At 36.6% G+C, this 20,337-nt stretch overlaps 1 protein-coding gene across 6 annotated transcripts in view; it reads right to left on the reverse strand.

Annotated features, from left to right (window-relative positions):
• Positions 1-300: 300 nt before the first annotated feature.
• FER (FER tyrosine kinase) overlaps positions 301-20,337 on the reverse strand; it is a 367,914-nt gene continuing 347,877 nt past the window's right edge. For all 6 annotated transcript variants that reach the window (XM_016137231.2, XM_016137229.2, XM_016137230.2 and 3 more), the window contains 2 exons: positions 8,628-8,750; positions 301-7,451 (listed from right to left, as the gene is read on the reverse strand). In XM_016137231.2, coding sequence (XP_015992717.2) covers positions 7,309-7,451; positions 8,628-8,750 — 266 coding nt within the window. In that variant the 3' untranslated portion in view covers positions 301-7,308. The remainder of the gene's footprint in view (positions 7,452-8,627; positions 8,751-20,337) is intronic.

A 20,337-nucleotide genomic window follows, 5' to 3' on the forward strand; every position in this document is an offset into this window, starting at 1 on the left:
GTCTAGGAACTGCTGTACTTGGGTGAAGAAAAAACATTCACAATCCCATGAAGCACTGTTCTGGGCACCATGCCTTTTACATTTGTGTACAACGGTCTGGCATTTCTTAAGAGCAGGCAGGCACGTTTATTTCTACCAACTGAAATTATTTTTAAAAAGAAAATCCCTGCATAATAGGGTATTTTGCTTTCCCCATCTCTTTTATGTTTAAAAATTAACAAGAGAGTGGATTAGTGAGCTGGCAAAGACTGCCAGGATGGTCCTTTTTTCTGGAATCAGTAACAACAGATTCCAGATTCCTTCTGGGACCCTAAGGTTCTGAATCTAGGGCACTTTATTTAAGCCCCCATTGAGGGGGAATTTAGTTTTTTGTTTCCTAAAAGTTGTTCATGCAACTCAAAAGGAGACGCCATGGTTGTATAATTTGACAAGAGCTATATGAAGAAAATATTAATAATGAGTTTGGACTCATACACAACTTGATTTTTCATTCTTCAAGTTTTGCTGCTTCAGTGTGGGAAATTGAGATTTCTTTTTATTGGCCACCTTACACTTATCCTGTTTTGCTGAAAACATGACATTTCCTACTGACATCTGTCCTATGCTTTCAAAATAAGGTATTATCTCTTCTGTCATCAGATGAGTTGCCTAGATGGTTAGAGTTTTTGCATAGGTGTTTTCACTGAGCACACAGAAGTGTTGCGTTTGTCTGTTTTGATGACTGAAATCTGGTTTCTTAGTATGCGACTTTAGAATCTGCTTTGGCTAGTACCTAGAATACTTATTCTCTTGATAAAGTTGTTCTTAGCAGATAGGAACAAGGTATGATGTCTGGCGTTTTAGGAAGAGTACTGCTTTGGGCGAACTGTGAGTAGAGCTGATGTTTTAACACAATGGTGCTTTGGGTTCTATATATCTATGTAGATGGGCTTATTTTGAACTTAAGGCTTCACATTTGCTACCCTCTTTTATGGAGCTATGGAAAAATTTGTTAACATTGCATAATTTAATTACTAAGAGGAGTGTGAAAGAAATAACAAAATATAATGGCACAGAAGAATGGAATGCAAAATTAAATATGTCCAAGAGTTTAAGGTATAGTAATCATTGTTAATGTTTTAACATTTCTTCTTGGCCAAGTCAACAGGCTGCTTCCCTGAACACACCTGCTCACAGTGATCTCCCTCCCCTCTGAATAGTGTCACTCATCAAATAAGTCTGTCAATTAACTATCCTGTCTCCATCACAAGGACTATAGCTAGGTCTTCTTTGTATTTCAAGTTTGCATCTGCCCTGGAGCTGCTCACATAGTGGTTGTATAGCTGTCTGTAGTAAATTGACACCTGGCAGTTCCCTATGAGGCCAGGAGCATCCTAAGCACCAGAGGAGAAATTCTTTGGTCTGGGCCAATTAGGACACTGTCTGATAGAAGTGGACAATAAAAAGCTTTTGTTTGGCAAAGTAAGGATTAAGAAACTGAATATGAGAAAAGGAAATACTAACCTGAAGTAAAAAAAAAAAAAATCCAGAAAAACTAGTACCCAACATGGTTCTTTGCACCTGACAGTGGCAGATGTTCAAGAAAATCTTCTGAATGAATAAAACTGAGGGGATGAATAAAGGAGGGGTGCTAAATCTGTCTTTATGTTGCAAGTATAGAAACCTACAAAATGTCTTTAATAAAATGTGAAGTAGAAGCTTTCACAGCAATTCTCCTCCAGTGCTGGCTACCCCAGACCTCTGTGTGCCATTCCCCAGCTCCCCACTGCTTAGTGCGCTCAACCACCGACATGTCTGCAGCTTTACAGAAAGTGACGGTAATTCTCATTCAACAGTGGCTACCTCCTGAGATGATATTTTCTTTCATAGAGAAAAATCAAATCAATATCCTATTCAGTCTTTTAAGAAATGTTGTAGAGACTTGAAAGGCATGTAGTATTTAATAACATGCAGCAGGAAGTGCCTCAAAACCCGCTTTTGAGGATTAGCTTTCCCTTATTGGTACTGCATTTATTTGTTGGGAGGTTAGCCTTTGAGTTACTTTGTGGTGGTTCTTTGTTATTTCCCTTCACGTCCTTAAGTCTTCCTATTTGGATGTCTCTTTCTCTGCCTTCTGTGTCTATCCTCAGCCATGCTGCGCTGTGACCAGCTTTAAGATGTTCTCAAGATTCCTTTCACTCTAATGGTACGAGCATAAAGTGGAGCACTGCTATTTAATTGGTATTTTCCTACTTCCCTGCTGAATTCCATGGTTCCCCAGAGTAGACCCATCATAGTAAGGTCTCTCCGGGGGTAACCGTAGGAGCCAACTAGCTAACATTAGTCAAAAGGTGAAATAGGGCTGATCTAAGCATGCTCAGGTTAAGCAATAGAAGATTTCCAATGAAGTATGAATGATCAGTGATCTTAGGTTAAGAAATATTAAATATAACTAATGCAAATAAAAAGAAACTTTTAGCAGTCTCTCTTAAAAGTCTGAAATCATATGACCAAATCCTTTGGTTGGCAGGACAATGAGTACAAATGTTGCCCCGCACAGCATCACCTCTGAGCTAGGGATATAAAACTGCTCCAAATGCAAAGGAGGGAGGTGTGTGCTTTGCTCACACGAAGGCCCACACACTGGGGCAAGGTGACCTCTTTAGCTTCTTTTGGCTCCAATATCTTTTTCATTTTCTACAGGAAATGATCTGGCTTGGTGGCACTGTTCTCCTCAGGCTTTCTACTGACATTGTCCAAGTCTTTGTTCCACTTTAATTATTCCATCCTCTCTGTAGGGGCTGCACCATCCTGCCTTAGAATAACCGGTTCTTTCCTCTTTGCGTTTGTAGATGCTTGCCTCGGCTCCTTATTAACACATATTGAAGCCTATGCTCATTACTTCTCTGCAGTTTAAAGTGACTAGGAATTGAGAACAGCAGGATTTTTCTACCACCCAACAACCTCAGTCCTCATTAGGCGGCTAAGTGAGTCTTAGTGTCCATACTTAACAATTCCGAACTTAAGCTTTAAGTCAGTATTAGGCAGTAGGATGGTTTTTGAGGGGTAATAAATATTTCCTTAAATTGAATTGTGACTAAGATACATAGTTCATATACTTTCTAAGTTATAGCATTATTTTTTAAAGAAGAATTTTGTGGGACTCTAAGACTGTACCAATATCTCTTTCAAGTAGTCAATCTTGGTACATGAGTATTTTCTTTTGCAAAAATGAATATGCAGTCTAGATTCTTCCAAATAATATAGTATACAGACTTGATATGAAACTCATCAAAACAGAAAAATAAATAAAATTAAAATATTTAATAAAAATATTTCTGACATGTATAAGCAAATCAAAGTAATAAAAGAGGTAACACTTTATTTTAATGGTAAACTTTCATGCTAACTTAGTATAATGGAAAAGTAATATAAAGTCATTTTATATAAAATCTTTGTTTCTATTTAATTAACATATTAATACATAAAGAAATGTATCTATCTTCAATGGTCTCTCCCTGTGTTGCTCTTTTTATTTTGCATTATTCTCTGTTTTGTGTGAGGGCTCTGACCTCCTAATACAAAAGCTATTCTTTACACGACTCAGAAGAGTGCTTATGGACAATCAGTTCTGTTGATAAAAAAACATCTAAAATATCACTGCTGTGATCAGGGGAGCATGTTGGGAGAAAAGAGCTGAGGCAAACAACCTCTTCTCAGAAAATTTCAATTAATCTCATTTCAAAGGAAACGTGGCCAGAAAACAGTGTGCACAGGTAAACTAAGTTAGGTTTTCAGGTATGCTCTCAGAACACCTGATGACTCACAAGAATGAATTATCAAGTGGAGTGACTGAGTAGATCTGATGAAGGTGACATACAATCTAGACATATATTGTTGCATTCTAATTTTTATATTCCACTACAAGGTCCTCGGTGTGTGACATAAAATTAAAACACTTTCTTCTTGAGATAGTCTCACACCAGTAATGTGAAGCAATAGTTATTTTAGTGGTATTAGCCAAACTTTATGTAAAACTATATGGCACAACTGAAACATGAATGTAACATAGACAACAAAACCATATTGTGGTTTAAAGGAAATTAAAACTATTTCAGTGGCTAAACATTTTTTTTCCTTTTAAAAATAACCCTCAAAAACAATTGTGAAATGTGTGTTGCACAATGATAGCTATTACAATTTGGTTTATGGTCTATGCTGATCTATTTGAGAGATGTTTAAATAATCTCGTATTCATGATAAAATTGTGAATTATGGATTAAGAACTTTATTGCCTATATTAAATTTGAGAGATAAAAGAGAAATGATTGCATGAGACCTTTCACTGGGGACCTAGCAGAATGGGCTAAAATAAAGCCTCTGGTTTTGAAAGTTTAAACCAAACCTGTCAATCCTTTATTATTATTTTCCTGAAAGAGAAGGAATGTGTTGGCTTTGGGCAGTAAACTTACATTACTTGAATAAAAAATTATTTTTAGGTTTTCCACATTGGTAATGTTAATTTGATGTTAAAAGATTTCCTTCCTTGAAAAATGATGAATTAGCTAAATATTTTTCATAAAGGCTTCTAGGTGAGTCAAAATAGAAAAATGTAGATGAGAGACCCCCTGGGCTTGCCCATCCCCCACTCCCTCCATATTCATAAACTTAAGGAATTATGACAGGAACTGTATGTAAGTGATATATGCAACTCTTGGAAAATCCATTAACAACACAAAGATTTGCAACCTGGCTTAATTACATTCAGACCTGTGGCAATTTTGGATACAACTGTTTTCTTACTAAACAAGTCATAGAATTTTGTGCATTTCTGAAGCCTTCTTTCCCTACATCAACTTGCAAATTTGGAGTAGTATTTATGTGTGTGCTTTTGGGTACGGATTAGCCTCTTAAAATGCATAATTCCAATAATTATCAGTGACAGAAGGGATGAATACATTATGCTTTAAGTGCAAGAAAATTAACAGTAAAAAAATGGTTTGCATGTCTTTCTTGATGCACGTGCCTATATTAAATTTAATATTCTATACAACAGGTATGATCCTGAAAGACTCCCAATGAGTTATTAATCCTGAACTATGCCACTGCCTGCTTTGGGACAAGGAATAAAATAGAATTTAAATGCTGCAGATGTCATGATGTTTTGAAAAGCTTCTTTAATTTAAGCACAGAGTTATGATGTGAATTGTAAATTGTAACAGCTGGGATGAGTAAAATATCGATGCTGTGTTCATTCTTTAAACCAGAATGCAAAGATTAAGCTTCCGGACTTGTTCACAAAATTAAAGTCAAAACCATCATCATTTCTCCTTGCTGAGAGCTTGGCATTGAGGCGGCTAAGTGATGGGAGGCTGTTTTCTTTAAACGAAGAATCTTACAGAAGAATTCACTTGGAAATACTGAGAAAGGGTGGATATGTCCCCATCTTATTTTTACTTTTGAAGGCCAACCGGGGCCTGAAGACCATAGCACTTAATCTTAATTCATGAGTCTGTGCTCTGATTTACCATGGTGTATGCCATCAAAAGCAGGTTCCATTTATTTACAATATTTGATGGAAGGGAAAATAATGCTGATTTTTAAAAAAAGTGCTTTGAATATTGCAATATATTTCTGGGGGCAAGTTTATTATGCTTTTGTTTTAGTCTGGATGTAACCTATTTATGTGAATAAAACTTGCAAGGAGATTGAAATGATAGACACAAGCCATTACTCTCTTTCTACTCTTTGGAGTACTGGATGTGATTTCTGTGCCACGATATTCATGGGCAGCAAACAGTTGCAGAGGGCAGGAGGAATTTTCTACCCCATAAGCTCTTCCAATAAACATAGACCAAATAATCACTAAGGTACTATTTATCTGGACACATGCCTGAGCACTTACTTATTAAAAGTTCCCAAGCCACTTTCACCCCTGAGCATGAGCATCTCTCACATACACATTTATCCTACCAGGTAACTAAGTACAGAACATGGGGTAAGTTCCTTGGATGCAGCTAAGATTTAGCTCAACAGAATCCCAGATTTAACTCTCTGCTACATACTTATTTGAAGCATCTCCAGAAATGTGCTTGTGTACTTGTCAGTTAATGATAAGAAAATTTCCAGGTAACAGTAAAAGGGTAAATGAAGGGGGAAAGTGGAAATATGAGGGCTGTCCTACATCTTTTTCCTCAATACCGTTCATCTGTCATCTTAACCATTTACTCCATTCACATCTGCCTTGCCCTGTGGTAGTATGCATGTGTTTCTGAACTAGGATCATGAAATTCTGACAGCTCTAGAAACATGCAAATGAAGGGAATTAAATTCTGTGATGCGTCCTATGCTGTTAGTTCTGTGAACGTGTGCTTTGTAGTTTTTCAAAAAATTTTTTATTGCCATTAAGAAGGCTTCCTCTATGAACTCCTGAAAAATGTTTCTTAGAACATGTCTTGTGAATTCAGACCATAAAATAAAAAGGGTGCTTGCGTGTAAAGGCATAACCTGGATATGAAGACGTATTTTATATTTTCCTTTTCTTTGATCACTGCTCCAGTTGCTCTTTTTCTCTAGACCACCCTCCTATTCAAACGTACTTCTTGCTGTCACAGCTCTCTAAAAGATCCTTTTAAAAGCTGCTGTCTCAGCGCTAAGAATATGCTATTTGAGGACATCTCGTGTGGTTTTCTGATGCTCAGACAAAAGAGAAGGGGAACAACCACTTTACTAATAATACAGGAGTGTGATGATTCTTACACTGCACTTATTTCTGGCGAGAAAGAAAAGAAAAAAACGCTAGGAGGGCCAAATAATTCCCAATATAAAAATGATGTTTACAAATATAATCTTGCCTTGGCAGAGCGGAAAGCCAACTTTGGTTGGAATGTGTACTGCAAACATGGCATTACCAAGGCAGCTTATAGCACCGATTGAGTCAGGTCTGTAGCATAGGACGACAGCCAATGAACTGTGCCTGAAGTAGAAAAGCTTGGAGGAACATCAGTGGTCCTGATGAGGAAAAGACAGATCTGTTCTCTCACTTTACAGCCTGTGCTTCTCTATTTACAGTGACCTGAAATGGCAGGAGTGCTGTGGTGGGCTAATAAAGCCCTTGGTAGGGCCTTTTCTTGAATGCATTTGTCTTTGCCTTTTTTTGTAAGTGGCACATATTAAAAAAAAAAAAAAAAAATTTAATAATAAAAAAATAATAACCTTAGCAGACTGTTGCAGGTAATGTGGTATAAACTCATTGTTAACGAGAAGAACAAAATTACTGTGCTGGAGGACTGGGTCCTGAAGGCTGTGTTTGAGCAGTCTCCATCATCACTATGTGATCTTCCTCTTGATGACAGTGAGCTCTTTCTGAAGTTCACTGAACGTGGGGCGGTTTTCAGGTTTATAATCCCAACACCTCATCATAATTTTAAAGATATCCTCTGGACAATTCTGTGGGGCTGACATTCGGTATCCTGAAGACCCAAGAGAAGAACAGGGAATTTAGAATGAGATAAGATGGAAATGTTAATGCAGGCTTGCAGTTTGTAAACTTAGTACCTTATGTTGTAGGTGTAATAAAAACAAAAAACCCGTTTCAGGGCAAACGGATTTTTTGTCTTCTATAGGTGGAACAGAATTCTATATTACAGAGCCATAGAATTACCTTCTAGTTCAAGGAACCCATTTTTTGTTCATTTTGTCACAAAGTCTAATGTGAGATAGATCACATACAAATGCATAGTTTAAGTATTTGCTTTTAGAATCTGCTTTTAGATGCTGTGGGCGCAATTTAAAAAAATCGTCTCTCCAGGTTTTTGAAGATTAAGAGAGGATGAGGATTTAATTAATATTAATTCCAAAGTAAAATAAAAATGAATACGAGTTATATTTCTTTACAGCCCAAAGAGAATATTTAATTCAAAGTTGGCTGGTGGTGTCCCAGCAGTGTGCTGGGTTGGGTGCCTGTGCACGTTTGCCTCAGGATGTCAAATGTATGTGAGAAGTATGAAAAGGTAGGAGGGAGGCTAGAAAGTCATCCTCCTACAACCGGTTCCACAACCACATTCCTCTTGAGCAGCCTGACACGAAGGCATTGCCATTTCGTCAAAAGCCTTCTGTCTGATGAAAGCTGTGGCCCGCACGGGTGCATGCGAGGGTGGCGCCATCGCCTACTTAACTTATTCCTCTTTCTGATCTGGGAATCACAGTGTTTCTTCAGAAGTACGACAGAATTCTCAAAAACTTCTTCCTAAAGTCTAACTACGTTTCAATTTGCAGTAATATTAATGGTGTTTATTTGGCATAAAATAAAAAAAAAAAAATAAGAGCTCGAGGAACACATCCTATTTCACTTGAAGGGAGTTGACTGGCACCACCTCGCAGATGTCACACCAGGCAGGGCGAGTAGAAGAAAAGCCTAGAGCTCTCTATTTTTAAAGTGTTGCAATTTTTAAAAGATGTTTGTTTGTTGCTTTTTGTTGTATAAGAGCCACACGATCCACAAAGTTCAGAAATTGATTCATAAACAACACCTCTGCTCTCCCTTTACATACTTAAACAGTATGTACCACCCTCTCCTTCCCCAGGAAAACCACGACGCTGGCCTGGGGGCTGGATATGAATATTACTACCCCATGTCTTTGGCTCACCTCTTTCCACTTGCTCACGTGCTTGCTGATTTGTCATTCCAGGGTATGGACAGACACCTAAGCTGAACGTCTCCCACAGGAGGATGCCAAAGCTCCACACGTCACTCTCTGAACTATATCTCCCTAGAGGACAAACAAAACCATAACCAGGTGAGTGGATAGGTAGGTGACCATTTCTGGGTATGTATGTCTAGGTTAGTCATATGCTAACATATTTAAACTTACCAAAGGAACTCAATTACTAGTGAACCTAATGTCTTCACTAGTTTTACTTTCCCGGACTAACAATATTACCAAATAAATGAACAGTCTTTAGGCTGCTAGTTTAAATAAATCAGCTTCCAAATCACTTTTTCCCTATCAAGAACAAATATTCAGCCAGCATGCAAGCTTACTTTCTCTGTGGCATCTAAATGAGATGGATGGTTTATATAAAAATATATATAAATCTGTACACATCACTGCCTAGGAGATTGAATAAGTTGGATTTCTGCAATTTTGCCTTCTGCCTGCATCATTATCATTCTGCTAAAATTACAAACAAACTTAAAGCAATAAGGAAAGTTTCTTAACTTCAATTTTTTACTCATCACTATTTACAGATATTCTTACTTGCTTAAAGGTCTCATTTTCTCCACTGATCATTTCATTTACTGAAAATATATTTTTGTGTGTTTTGAATAGAGTGGAAATTAACATAGCTGGCTGATAAAAACAACTCCTTTAAATTACATGGTGTCTTGTTTTGTCAAAATATCTTGGTGCACCTGTTTTACTATGTAACATAAGCTAAGTTCTTAGGATTTTTTTTTTTTTAGTCTTCTAGAGAAGCAGAGTAAAAACCAACATAAGATACCTTCTGGACATGGATGTGAAAACAAGAAGACAAAATAAAAAAAATTATTTCCAGTCTCCAAGAGGTAAGAATTTCCAAGATTTTTCCACCTAGCCATTACATTAATGCTGACTGCATTCCCTATTCCATGTTACCCATCCCAGTGACCGTCTATCAATTACTAATTTGTACTTCTTTAACCCTTTAACCCATTCTCCCAGCCTCTCAATCCCCCTCCCCTCTGGCCATCACAGATTGTCTTCTATATTTGACTCTGTTTTTAATTAGTTTGTTCTTTTTGCTCCTTAGATTCCACATATAAGTGAAATCATATGGTATTTATCTTTCTCTGATTTATTTCACTCAGTATCATAACTTCTAGGTCCATCCATTTTGTTGCAAATGGTAGGATTTCATTTTTTTTTAAATGGCTGAGTAATATTCCATTATATATGTGAATCATAACTTTTTATCCAATTTATTGATGGGCATTTAGGTTGCTTCCATATCTTGGCTATTGTAAATTGTGCTGCCATGAACACAGGGAAGCATAAATCTTTACAAATTATTGTTTTGGTTTTCAGAAGTGCAATTGCTGGGTCAAAAGGTAGATCCATTTTTAAATCTTTGAAAAACCTCAGACGGTTTTCCATAGCGGCTGTACCAATTTTCAATCCCACCAACAGCATATGAAGGTTTCTTTTTCTCCACATCCTAGCCAACACTTGTTCTTTAATTTATTGATGATAGACATTCTGACAGGTATCAGGTATCAGATATCTCACTGTAGTTTTAATTTGCATATTTCTGATGATTAGTGACCTCCATTTTTTAATTGGATTTTTGTTGTTGTTGTTGTTGTTGAGTTGTGTGAGTTCTTTATATATCTTGGGTATTAATCTCCTATCAGATGTGTCATAAGTGAATATCTTCTCCCAGTCAGTTGGTTGTTTTTCTGTGGTTTTGACAATTTTCTAAAAATTTGTTTTTATCTGTTTACATTAATTTATCTATGTTAATTAGGTATACTTGACATAACATTAGTTTCAAATGTACAAAATAATGAGTCAATATTTGTATAATTGCAAAATGATCACCATAATAACTCTAGTTAACATCTGTCACCATGTACAGTTATAAAAATTTATTTTCTTTTGATGAGTAGTTTTAAGATGTATTCTCTTAGGAACTTCCAAATATGTAATACAGTACTATTGTCACCATGCTGTACATTACATCCTCAAGACTTATAACTGGGAGTTTGTACTTTTGTCCCACTTTATCAATTTTGCTCATTCCAAACCCCTGCCTCTGGCAACTATTATCAATCTGTTCTCTGTATCTATGAGCTTGTTTCATGTGTGTGTGTACTTTTTTGGAGTCCACATGTAAGTGAGATCATGTAGCATTTGTTGTTTTCTGTCTGAATTACACCCTCAGGCTCCACCTATGATGTCTCAAATGGCAAGATTTCATTCTTTTTTATGGTGGAATAGTATTCCATTGTATATATGTACCACATTTTCTTTATCCATTTATGTATTAATGAACATTAAGTTGTTTCTATGTTTTGGCTATTGTAAATAATGCTGCAATGTACAGGGGGGGTGATTACATCTTTTCAAAATAGTGATTTCATTTCCTTCAGCTATTTATCCAGAAGCGGAATTGCTGAGTCATAGGGTAGTTCTGTTTTTAATTTTTTGAGGAACTTCCATACTGTTCTCCATAGTGGCTGCACCAATTTACATTCCTGTGCACAAGGGTTCCCTTTCCTTCATATCCTTGTGAAACACTTGTTATGTCTTCTTGATTAACAGCTATTCTAACATGTGTGATTTGCCATCCATTGTAGCTTTGATTTGCATTTCTCTGATGATTAGTGACACCGAGCATCATTTCATGTACCTGTTGGTCACCTGTATGTTTTCTCTGGGAAAATGCAAATTCAGATCTTCTGCCCAGTTCCTGATTGGATTTTTTTTTTGTTGTTGGTTTTTGTTTTGTTTTTTTTGCTATTCAGTTGTTTGGGTTCTTCATAGTTTTGAATATTAACCCATTATTAGATATGATTTGCAAACATTTTCTCCCATTCAGTAGGTTGCCATTTCATTTTGCTGATAATTTCCTTTGCTGTGCTAAAGCTTTTGAATTTGCAGTAGTCCTATTTGCTTATATTTGCTTTTGTTGTCTTTGGTGTCAGATTCAAAAAACTGTTGCCAAGACTGATATTAAGATTACTGCTTGTATTTTCTTCTCGGATTTTTATAGTTTCAGTCTTTAATCCATTTGAATTAATTTTTGGTTGTGGTATAAGATAATGGTCCAGTTTATTTTATTATTACTTATTTTTGCATGTAGCTGTCCAGTTTTCCCAACACTATCAAAGAGACTGTCCTATCTCCATATTATATTCTTGGTCCCTTTGTCATAAATTGACCATGCAGGCATGGGTTTATTTCTGGGCTCTCTGTTCCATTGATCAATGTCTGTTTTTATGCAACACCATACTATTTTGATTACACTATAGCTTTGTATTATAGTCTGAAATCAGGGAGTGTGATACCTCTAGCTTTGTTCTTTCTCACGATTGCTTTGGCTATTCAGGGTCTTTGTGGTTCCGTACAAATTTTAGAATTGTTTCCTCTACTTCTGTGAGAAGTGTCATTGAAATTTCATTAGGGATTACACTGAATCTGTAGATTGCCTTGGGTAGTATGGTCATTTTAACAATATTAATTCTTCCAATCTGTGAGCATGAAATACCTTTCAATGTATTTGCTTATTTGATTTCTTTCATTAATGTCATATAGCTTTCAGTGTATAGGTCTTTCAACACCCTGGTTAAACTTTTTCCTAGTTATTGTTTTCAACGCAATCATAAATGGGATTTTTAAAAAATTTCTCTAATAGTTCATGATTAATAGATATGTAATATATTTTTGTAAATTGATTTTGTATCCTGCAACTTTACTGAATTGATTGATTAGTTCTAACAGTTTCCTGGTGAAATCTTTAGGAATATAAATATATATATATGCAGTGACAAATAGTGACAATTTAATCTCTTTCCATTTCTTTCTTTCTTTGTCTTGCCCAATTGTTCTGGCAAGGACTTCTAATGATGTTAAGTGGTGAGAGTGGGCAACATTGTTTTGTTCTTGAAAAGTTTTCATGTTTCATCATTAAGTATGATGTTAGCAGTGAAGGTTTGTCATATATGACCTTTATGTTGAGATACATTCCCTCTATAATACCTCGAGAGTTTTTAAATTATAACTAGATGTCGAATTTTGTCAAAAGCATTGTCTGTATCTATTGAGACAATCATGATTTCTATCCTTTGCTTTGTTAACTGGTGAATCACACTGATTTGTGGATATTAAACCATTGTTGCATCGCTGTATTAATCTCTCTTGATCATAGCATATGATCCTTTAAATTAGTGAATTGAGTTTGCTAATATTTTGAAGATTTTTGCATCTATGGTAAGCAGAGATATTGACCTGTAATTTACTTTTCTTATGGCATCTTTGTTTACTTTTGGTATCAAATATAATGCTGGCTTCATAAAATAAATTTGTAAGTGTTCCCTCCTCTTCTATTTTTTGGAAGAGTTTGTGAAACATTGGTATTCTTCTCTGAATGTTTGGTAGAATTTACCAGTGAAGCCATCTGGTCCTGAACTTTTGTTTGTTGGGAGCTTTTCTTTTTTTTTTTTTTTTTTAAGTTTATTGGGGTAACATTGGTTAATAGAATTATATAATTTTCATGTGTACATTATCATTTGACATCTGTATATTCTACTGTATGTTTATCACCCAAGGTCCAGATTCCTTCAGCTACCATATATTTGATCCCCTTTACCCACTTCACCATCCCCCTACCCACTATATGTGACATTTACCCCGTCTACCTCCCCTACCCAACTAGTAACCACTACTCTATAGTCCTCTGGTAACCATGAGTCTGTAGTCCATGCCTACGAGTCTCTTGTTTGTTTGTCCCATCCATTTGTTGCTTTTAGGTTTATATGCCACATATAAGTGGTATCATGTGATTTTCAACTTTTTCTGTCTGGCTTATTTCACTTAGCAGGATTATCTTGAAGTTCGTCCATGTTGTCTCAAATGACAGTATTTTCTCTCTTCTTATGGCTAATATTCCATTGTATATATGTGCCACAGCTTCTTTAGCCAATATTCTATCATAGGACACTTTGGTTGCTTCCATGTTCTGGCCACTGTGAATAATGCTGCTATGAACATCGGTGTACAAATATCTTTCCGGATATGGGTTTTCAAGTCTTTAGGGTAAATACCTAGTAGAGGGATTGCTGGATCATATGGTAGATCAATTCTTAGTTTTTTGAGGAACCTACATACTGTTTTCCACAGTGGCTGTACCAGTTTGCAGTCCCACCAGCAGTGTATGGGGTTCCTTTTTCTCCACATCCTCTCCACCATTTGTTACTACACGTCCTGTTGATTATAGCCATTCTAACAGGTGTGAGATGGTATCTCATTGTGGTTTCAATTTGCATTTCCCTAATAGCTAGTGATGTTGAGCATCTTTTTATTAATTTGTTTGCCATTTGTATGTGGGAGGCGTTTTGATTACTAGTAAGGATATTGAATCAGTAATGTTCTGCTCAGATGTTATAATTCTTCATGATTCAGTATATGTTTTTAGGAACATGTCCATTTCTAGGTTGTAAAATGTATTGGCTAATAATTGTTCATAATAGTTTCTTATGATCCTTTGTATTTCTGTGGTATCAGTTTCTTCTCTTTCATTTCTGATTTTGAGTCCCCTTTCTTTTTTCCTAATGTAGCTAAAGGTTTGTAAATATCGTTTATCAAAGACCAGCTCTTAGTTTGATTTTTCTATTGCTTTTATAGACTTTATTGCATTTACTTTCACTCTGATCTTTGTTATTTCCTTCCTTCTAACTTTGGGCTTCATTTCTTTTTTTTTTCGAATTCCTTGAGGCATAAGGTTAGGTCATTTATTTGAGATTTTTGTTTCTTCACGTACATATTTATCACTATGAATTTCCCTCTTACATTGCTTTTGTTACATCCCATAACTTTTCGTATGATGTATTTCCATTTTCATTTGTTCCAGGTATTTTTCTATTTATCTTTCAATTTATTTATTGATTTATCTGTTCAGTACTATGTTTAATTTCCACATATTTGTAAAGATTCTAGTTTTATTCTTTTTAAATTTATTTTAATTAGTTTCAAGTATATAGTACATGGGTTAGACATCTATCTAGTTTGTAAAATGATCCCCCCATTTTCTCCCTCAGCCCTCCATCGAGTCAACATAATGTTAACTGCATTCCCTATGCTGTGCTCCCCACGACCATCTAACAACTACTAATTTGTACTTCTTTAACCCTTCACCCTCATTCTTCCAGCCCCCCAAACCACTCTCTCCTCTGTCACCAAAACTGTCCACTATATTTGTGAGTCTGTTATTTGATTACTTTGTTCTTTTTTATTCCTTAGATTCCGTATATAAGTGAAATCACATAGTGTTTATCTTTCTCTGTCTAGGCCCATCAAAGCAATATCTTTTTCCAGCCCCTTCCTTTTAGTCTGTGTGTCTTTTAATCTGAAGTGAGTCTTTTATAGGTAGCATGTAGGGGTCTTGCTTTCTTATCCATTCATCCACTCTGTCTTTTAGTTGGAGCACTTAAAGGAAAAACACCTTTTCATTTAAGGTACTTATTGATAGGGATGCAGTTGTTACCATTCTTTATTACTGTTTTTGATACATTTTTTCTTCTTAAAGAAGTCCCTCCAACATTTCCTGTAATATTGGTTTGGTGGTGATAAATTCCTTTAGCTTATTTTTGTCTGGGAAGCTCTTTATCTGTCCTTCAACTCTAAATGATAGCTTTGCTGGATAAAGTATTCTTGGTTGTAGATCCTGGGTCTTCATCATGTTGAATATTTTGGGCCTAGCCCTTCTGTCCTCCATAGTTTCTTTTGAGAAGTCAGCTGCCAGTTTTATGGGTATTCCCTTGGAGGTAACACTCTATCTGCTTTTCTGTTGCTACTTTTAAGATTTGTTATTTGTATTTAACCTTTGGCATTTTAATTATGATGTGTCTTGGTGTGGGCCTATTTGGATCCCTGGTTTTTGGGGTTCTCTATTTCCTGTTTTCCTTCAGGTATGCCGATGACATGAATATTTTGACCTTTAATAGCATCCTATATCCTCCTTTAATTATTTTTACAGCCTTGGTATCTTTTTTCTTGCCATTCTGATTGAGTATCCTTGGCTTTCCCATCCTTTAGATAGGTCATTTGATCCTCTTCTTTATTTACTGTATTTATTCCATTTAATATACTTCTTATCTCAGATAATGTGTTCATTTCTGACTGGTCCCCTTTTTTAATTTCCATCTCCATTTTTGTTTTTTATCTCTTTGTTGAAGTTCTCACTCAATTTACCTACACTTCCCAAAAGTTCATTGAGCATCTTTATAACCAGTGTTTTGAACTCTGCATCTGTTAGATTACTTGACTCCATTATATCTGGATCTCTTGTTCTGTTTTCTCATATGGTTACTGCTTCTTTGTCTTTCCATTTTGGCTGCCTTTCTGTGTCTATTTCTAAGCAGTAAGCAAAGCTCCTAAGTCTACCAATCTTATTAGTGTGGATTTGTAAAGTAGGTGTCCAGTGGCACAGTCCTGAGAGGGGTTCAGCTGCAGGCCAAATTTAGCCCAAGCTTCTGCCCCTCCAGGGCCACCTGTCAAGATTCAGCAAGCAATCCACAGGTGCTGTGCTTATAGTTGCCTCAAAAGGTCACACCAGAAACCGAGGCCAGCTGCCTCCAGTTTGAGTCTAGGCACTGCTCAGTAAGGAGCATCTGACTCGCTGAGGATAAACCTAGATGTGGCTTGGGTGGGGCTGTGAGTTGGGGGAGGTGGGGTTTCAGGGAATTCTCTGGGAGGAGCGACCTTCGCTATCCACTTTGATGATGTCAGAACTATGGCTGCATTGTGTCGGGTGCACTGGTGGGGGAGGGCTCAACAGGGAACAATGGATACCACCAGCATTTCTGTATAGTGCAAGTCTTGCCTCAGCCCTCACTCTAACAATGTCTCCCTGTAAGTCCCTGCTGCCTGCTATGCACAACTGAACTGGCACTCATCTGCTCATGGACGCAACCCCTTTAAGAAGTGTCTGTCGCTGCCTCAGCCTTAGTCTCACTCAGCCGCTAGAGATCGAGCAGCCCCGCATCCTTGCCCCATCCTACCTTCTACCCTTGCAGGGTGATTGCTTGGATTTCTCCTAGTTGTATGGCTTGTTCATCCCAGGCGATTTTTCCTTGCTGCTTGCTCCTTGTTTCTGTCACAACTTTGATTTGGTCACCAGAAGGATGAACAGAGCCTCTATCATCTATGCCATTTCTTTTCCTCCTCTAGTTTTGTTCTTATAATTGGTTTCTAATTTCATGCCATTGTGTTCCAAAAAGATGTCGGATATGATCTCAATTTTAAATTTATTAAAACTTGTTTTGTGGCCTAATATATAATCTATCGAAGAGAATGTGTTGCTGTTGGATGGAATGTTCCGTCAAGTCCATTTGATCCAATATGCTAAGGCCAATGTTTCCTTATTTTGTGCCTAGATGATCTATCCACTGGTGTACACTGGGCATTAGAGTCGCTACTGTATTACTGTCTATTTCTTCCTTCAGGTATCTTAATATTTGTTTTATATATTTAGGTGCTCCAAAGTTGGATGCATAAATATTTACAAATGTTATATCCTATTGTTTGGTTGCTCCCTTTACATATTATGTGCTACAATCTTTGTCTCTGATTGAAGTCTGTTTTGTCTGATATAGTTACAGAGAATAACTATGTAGGCACCTAGATGTGTGCCAAATCTGAAGCTTATGCTTCAGGACAAGAAAATAGGCCTCTTTATCAGACTGGAGTGTGTTTCAGTTGGCTATCTGTACAATGCCCTAGGGGGTGGTAGCCAAGAACTATTTGATTACTACCATCCCATGGGACCAAAGAACAAAAGTTCCCTTGGCCACCACGGCCACAAAAATCAGGGTTCCATATGTGTGTTAAAGCTCCCCTGTGATATATACTGGTGCTCTTGAGTGTGATAGAGAGTGCAAAGATGGCACCTTCCATCCTGTTGCTGGAGAATGTGTCAGCAGGCCTTTAGCTGTGTGTTAAATTAGATGCCTAACCACAATCTGATGCTTTAAGATTAGCAAATGAGCCTCTTTCAGATGAAGTCTTGGAGCCTCTCAATTGCCTGTTTCTGTGCTTTGTCCTAGGGTAGGTGAATCTAAGTATGTGAGCCTGCTAAGAGCCATTTCTTAGTGTTTGTGGACACCCCTGTTGGTTTTCGAAGTTGCATGTTTTGAGGGCTCTTCACTCAGGTGCAGGTCTTAAAAGCTGGAGTGCCAAATGTAGGGTTCAAACCCTTCACTACTCAGGGAGAAGCTTTGAGTTTCCAGTTCTCTCCTGATTGTGTGTTGCTGTGCTAGAGTTGGGTTAATGGCAAGATTGTGTCTCTGCCTTTTCTACCCACCTTGATGTGTTTTTGTTCCCTCTTGTTTGCCCAACATATGAATCACTCAACTAGTTTGTATTCCGCCCCCAGAGGACACTGTAGCTGTAATTTTGGTGTATCTGTGGGAACAGGTGAGTTGAAGATCTTCCTATGTTACTGTCTTGAATTAGAACCTCACCGAATAATTTTAATTGGCTAAGAGTAACTTTCAATTGTATAGCATTTGCTTCGTTTCCATCACTCATTCGATCCTCAGTACTCTTGTAGGGAAAACCAAATTAGAAAATGTAAGTATAGAGAAGTAGATGGCTTGCCAAGGTGGTGCAACTAATGACATAAATGGCTGGGAAACCCTGTATTGATGGACAATCCAGGGCACTTGTCTTTCTCCCATTCCGGAGTACTTAGTTACATAATACTAATTAGAGGATGTGTCAGTCCCAAATTCCCAGGTGACAATTTAATTGAATAAGTACATTATTTCTATTTGGAAATCAGTATCTTACTTGCCCTTTCCAAACATAGCACCTGTGGTGACAGCTGGCAATACGTGCTGAAGGGGATACATACGTAATAGCTGTCTGTATATATTACACACACACATACATATGAGAAATCTCTGAGAATAAGAATGTAATTAGAGCATTTGCCTCTAGGAAGGGGGCTTACATATCATTGTAAGCCCTTTAGTATTACTTGATTTTTTGAAAAATTGGTATGTTTTATCTTTTCAAAAATAAATGATAGTGAAAATAAGTTTAATTCTATGTCCTTAAGCCAAAGTTTCAGAGAGGTTCCTTAGATGGACTTTTTTTGTATCTACGCTGACCCCAAACTTCATGGGACACTTGGGCAGTATTTTATTTACTCTGAGCCATGAGTGAAGAAACGACCCTTAGAAATGAGGCAAAATATTACCAATCATAAAATATGAAGTATAATAAGAAATGACTTTCATAAGACACTTATAATTTCACATTTAAAATATGCTGATTTAGAGCCAGTGTTCAGTAATTTTGTTTATGAGGACTAAAAAACTTCTTAGGGTTCCCACAATTCTTTTAAAGTCTCTCCCTTTTTGTCATCTAAGTTGTTTTGCATTTATTAAGACATTAAAGACTGCTTAAAATTGTCAAGGTTATTTATGTCTGTCTTTATTAAGATCTTTAGGAAAATGCAGGTCCAAGATGGCAGCATAGGTGGATGCTGAGCTCACCCACTTCCAAGAACACACAGAATGTACACCATACACCTATAATTAGAGTAATTCCTTCTGAGAAAACTGTGAGCCAATTGAACAGCTTTTGTACAACAAACAAGAGAAGGACCACAGAGAAGTTGGGGGAACCATGAGAGCTCTCCTGGAGCTGAGGGAACAACCCAGGACCCGAGGAATCGGTGAGTGCTGAATGATAACCTTGCCAAATAGAATTTCCCAGAAAAGCAAAAACTAAAGGAGTTCACAACCACTAAACAAACCTTTGAAGAAATGTTAAAGGATTGTCTTTATTGTATTTTTGCTTTTACTAATGAGATCTTTTCTGCATAAAGAGTTAATAGAAAGGTTAAAAGACAATAGTAGCAAGATTATAACTAATTGGGAGATAAAGCAAAAAGATATAAAATATGACAAAAACAAAGAATGGAAGAGGAAGTAAAAATGTAGTGCTTTTAGAATGTCATTGAACTTAAATGCCTTTCAGCTTAAAACAGACTGCTGTAGGTGAGTATATATGAACTTCATGGTAACCATACCCAAAAATATACAGAAATACACACACAAAAGGGAAAGAAATCTGATCAAAACAAAAGGAAAGAGAGCAAGAGGAACAGTGAAGAACAATAACAACCAAAATATTAACAAAATGGCAATAAGCACATACCTATCAATAACTATTCTCAATTTTAATGGACTAAATATTCCAATCAAAACACTGCATGACAGATTGGATAAAAAATACCATGACCCATCTATATACTACTACCTTTTACAAGAGACTCACTTTAGATCAAGACATACACACAGTTCAAAGTGAAGGAAAAAGATAGAAACAAGAAAGCTAGGGTAACAATACTTATCAGGCAAAATAAATTTCAAAACAGAGTTAAAGAAAGATATTAAATAATTTTAAAGGGGTCAATCAGGAAGAAGATATATCTATGTATTCAACATAGGAGCACCCAAGTATATAAAGCAAATGTTAATGAATATAAAGGCAGAAATTAACAGTAATGCTATAATAGTTGGGGACTTTATCTACACAAAAAATAGTGGTTTTAAATGTCACATTAGACCAGTTCAAATTGATATGACAC

The sequence above is a fragment of the Rousettus aegyptiacus genome, unplaced genomic scaffold (assembly GCF_014176215.1).
Source record: "Rousettus aegyptiacus isolate mRouAeg1 unplaced genomic scaffold, mRouAeg1.p scaffold_m13_p_8, whole genome shotgun sequence".
In the NCBI taxonomy this organism is placed as follows: domain Eukaryota; kingdom Metazoa; phylum Chordata; class Mammalia; order Chiroptera; family Pteropodidae; genus Rousettus; species Rousettus aegyptiacus.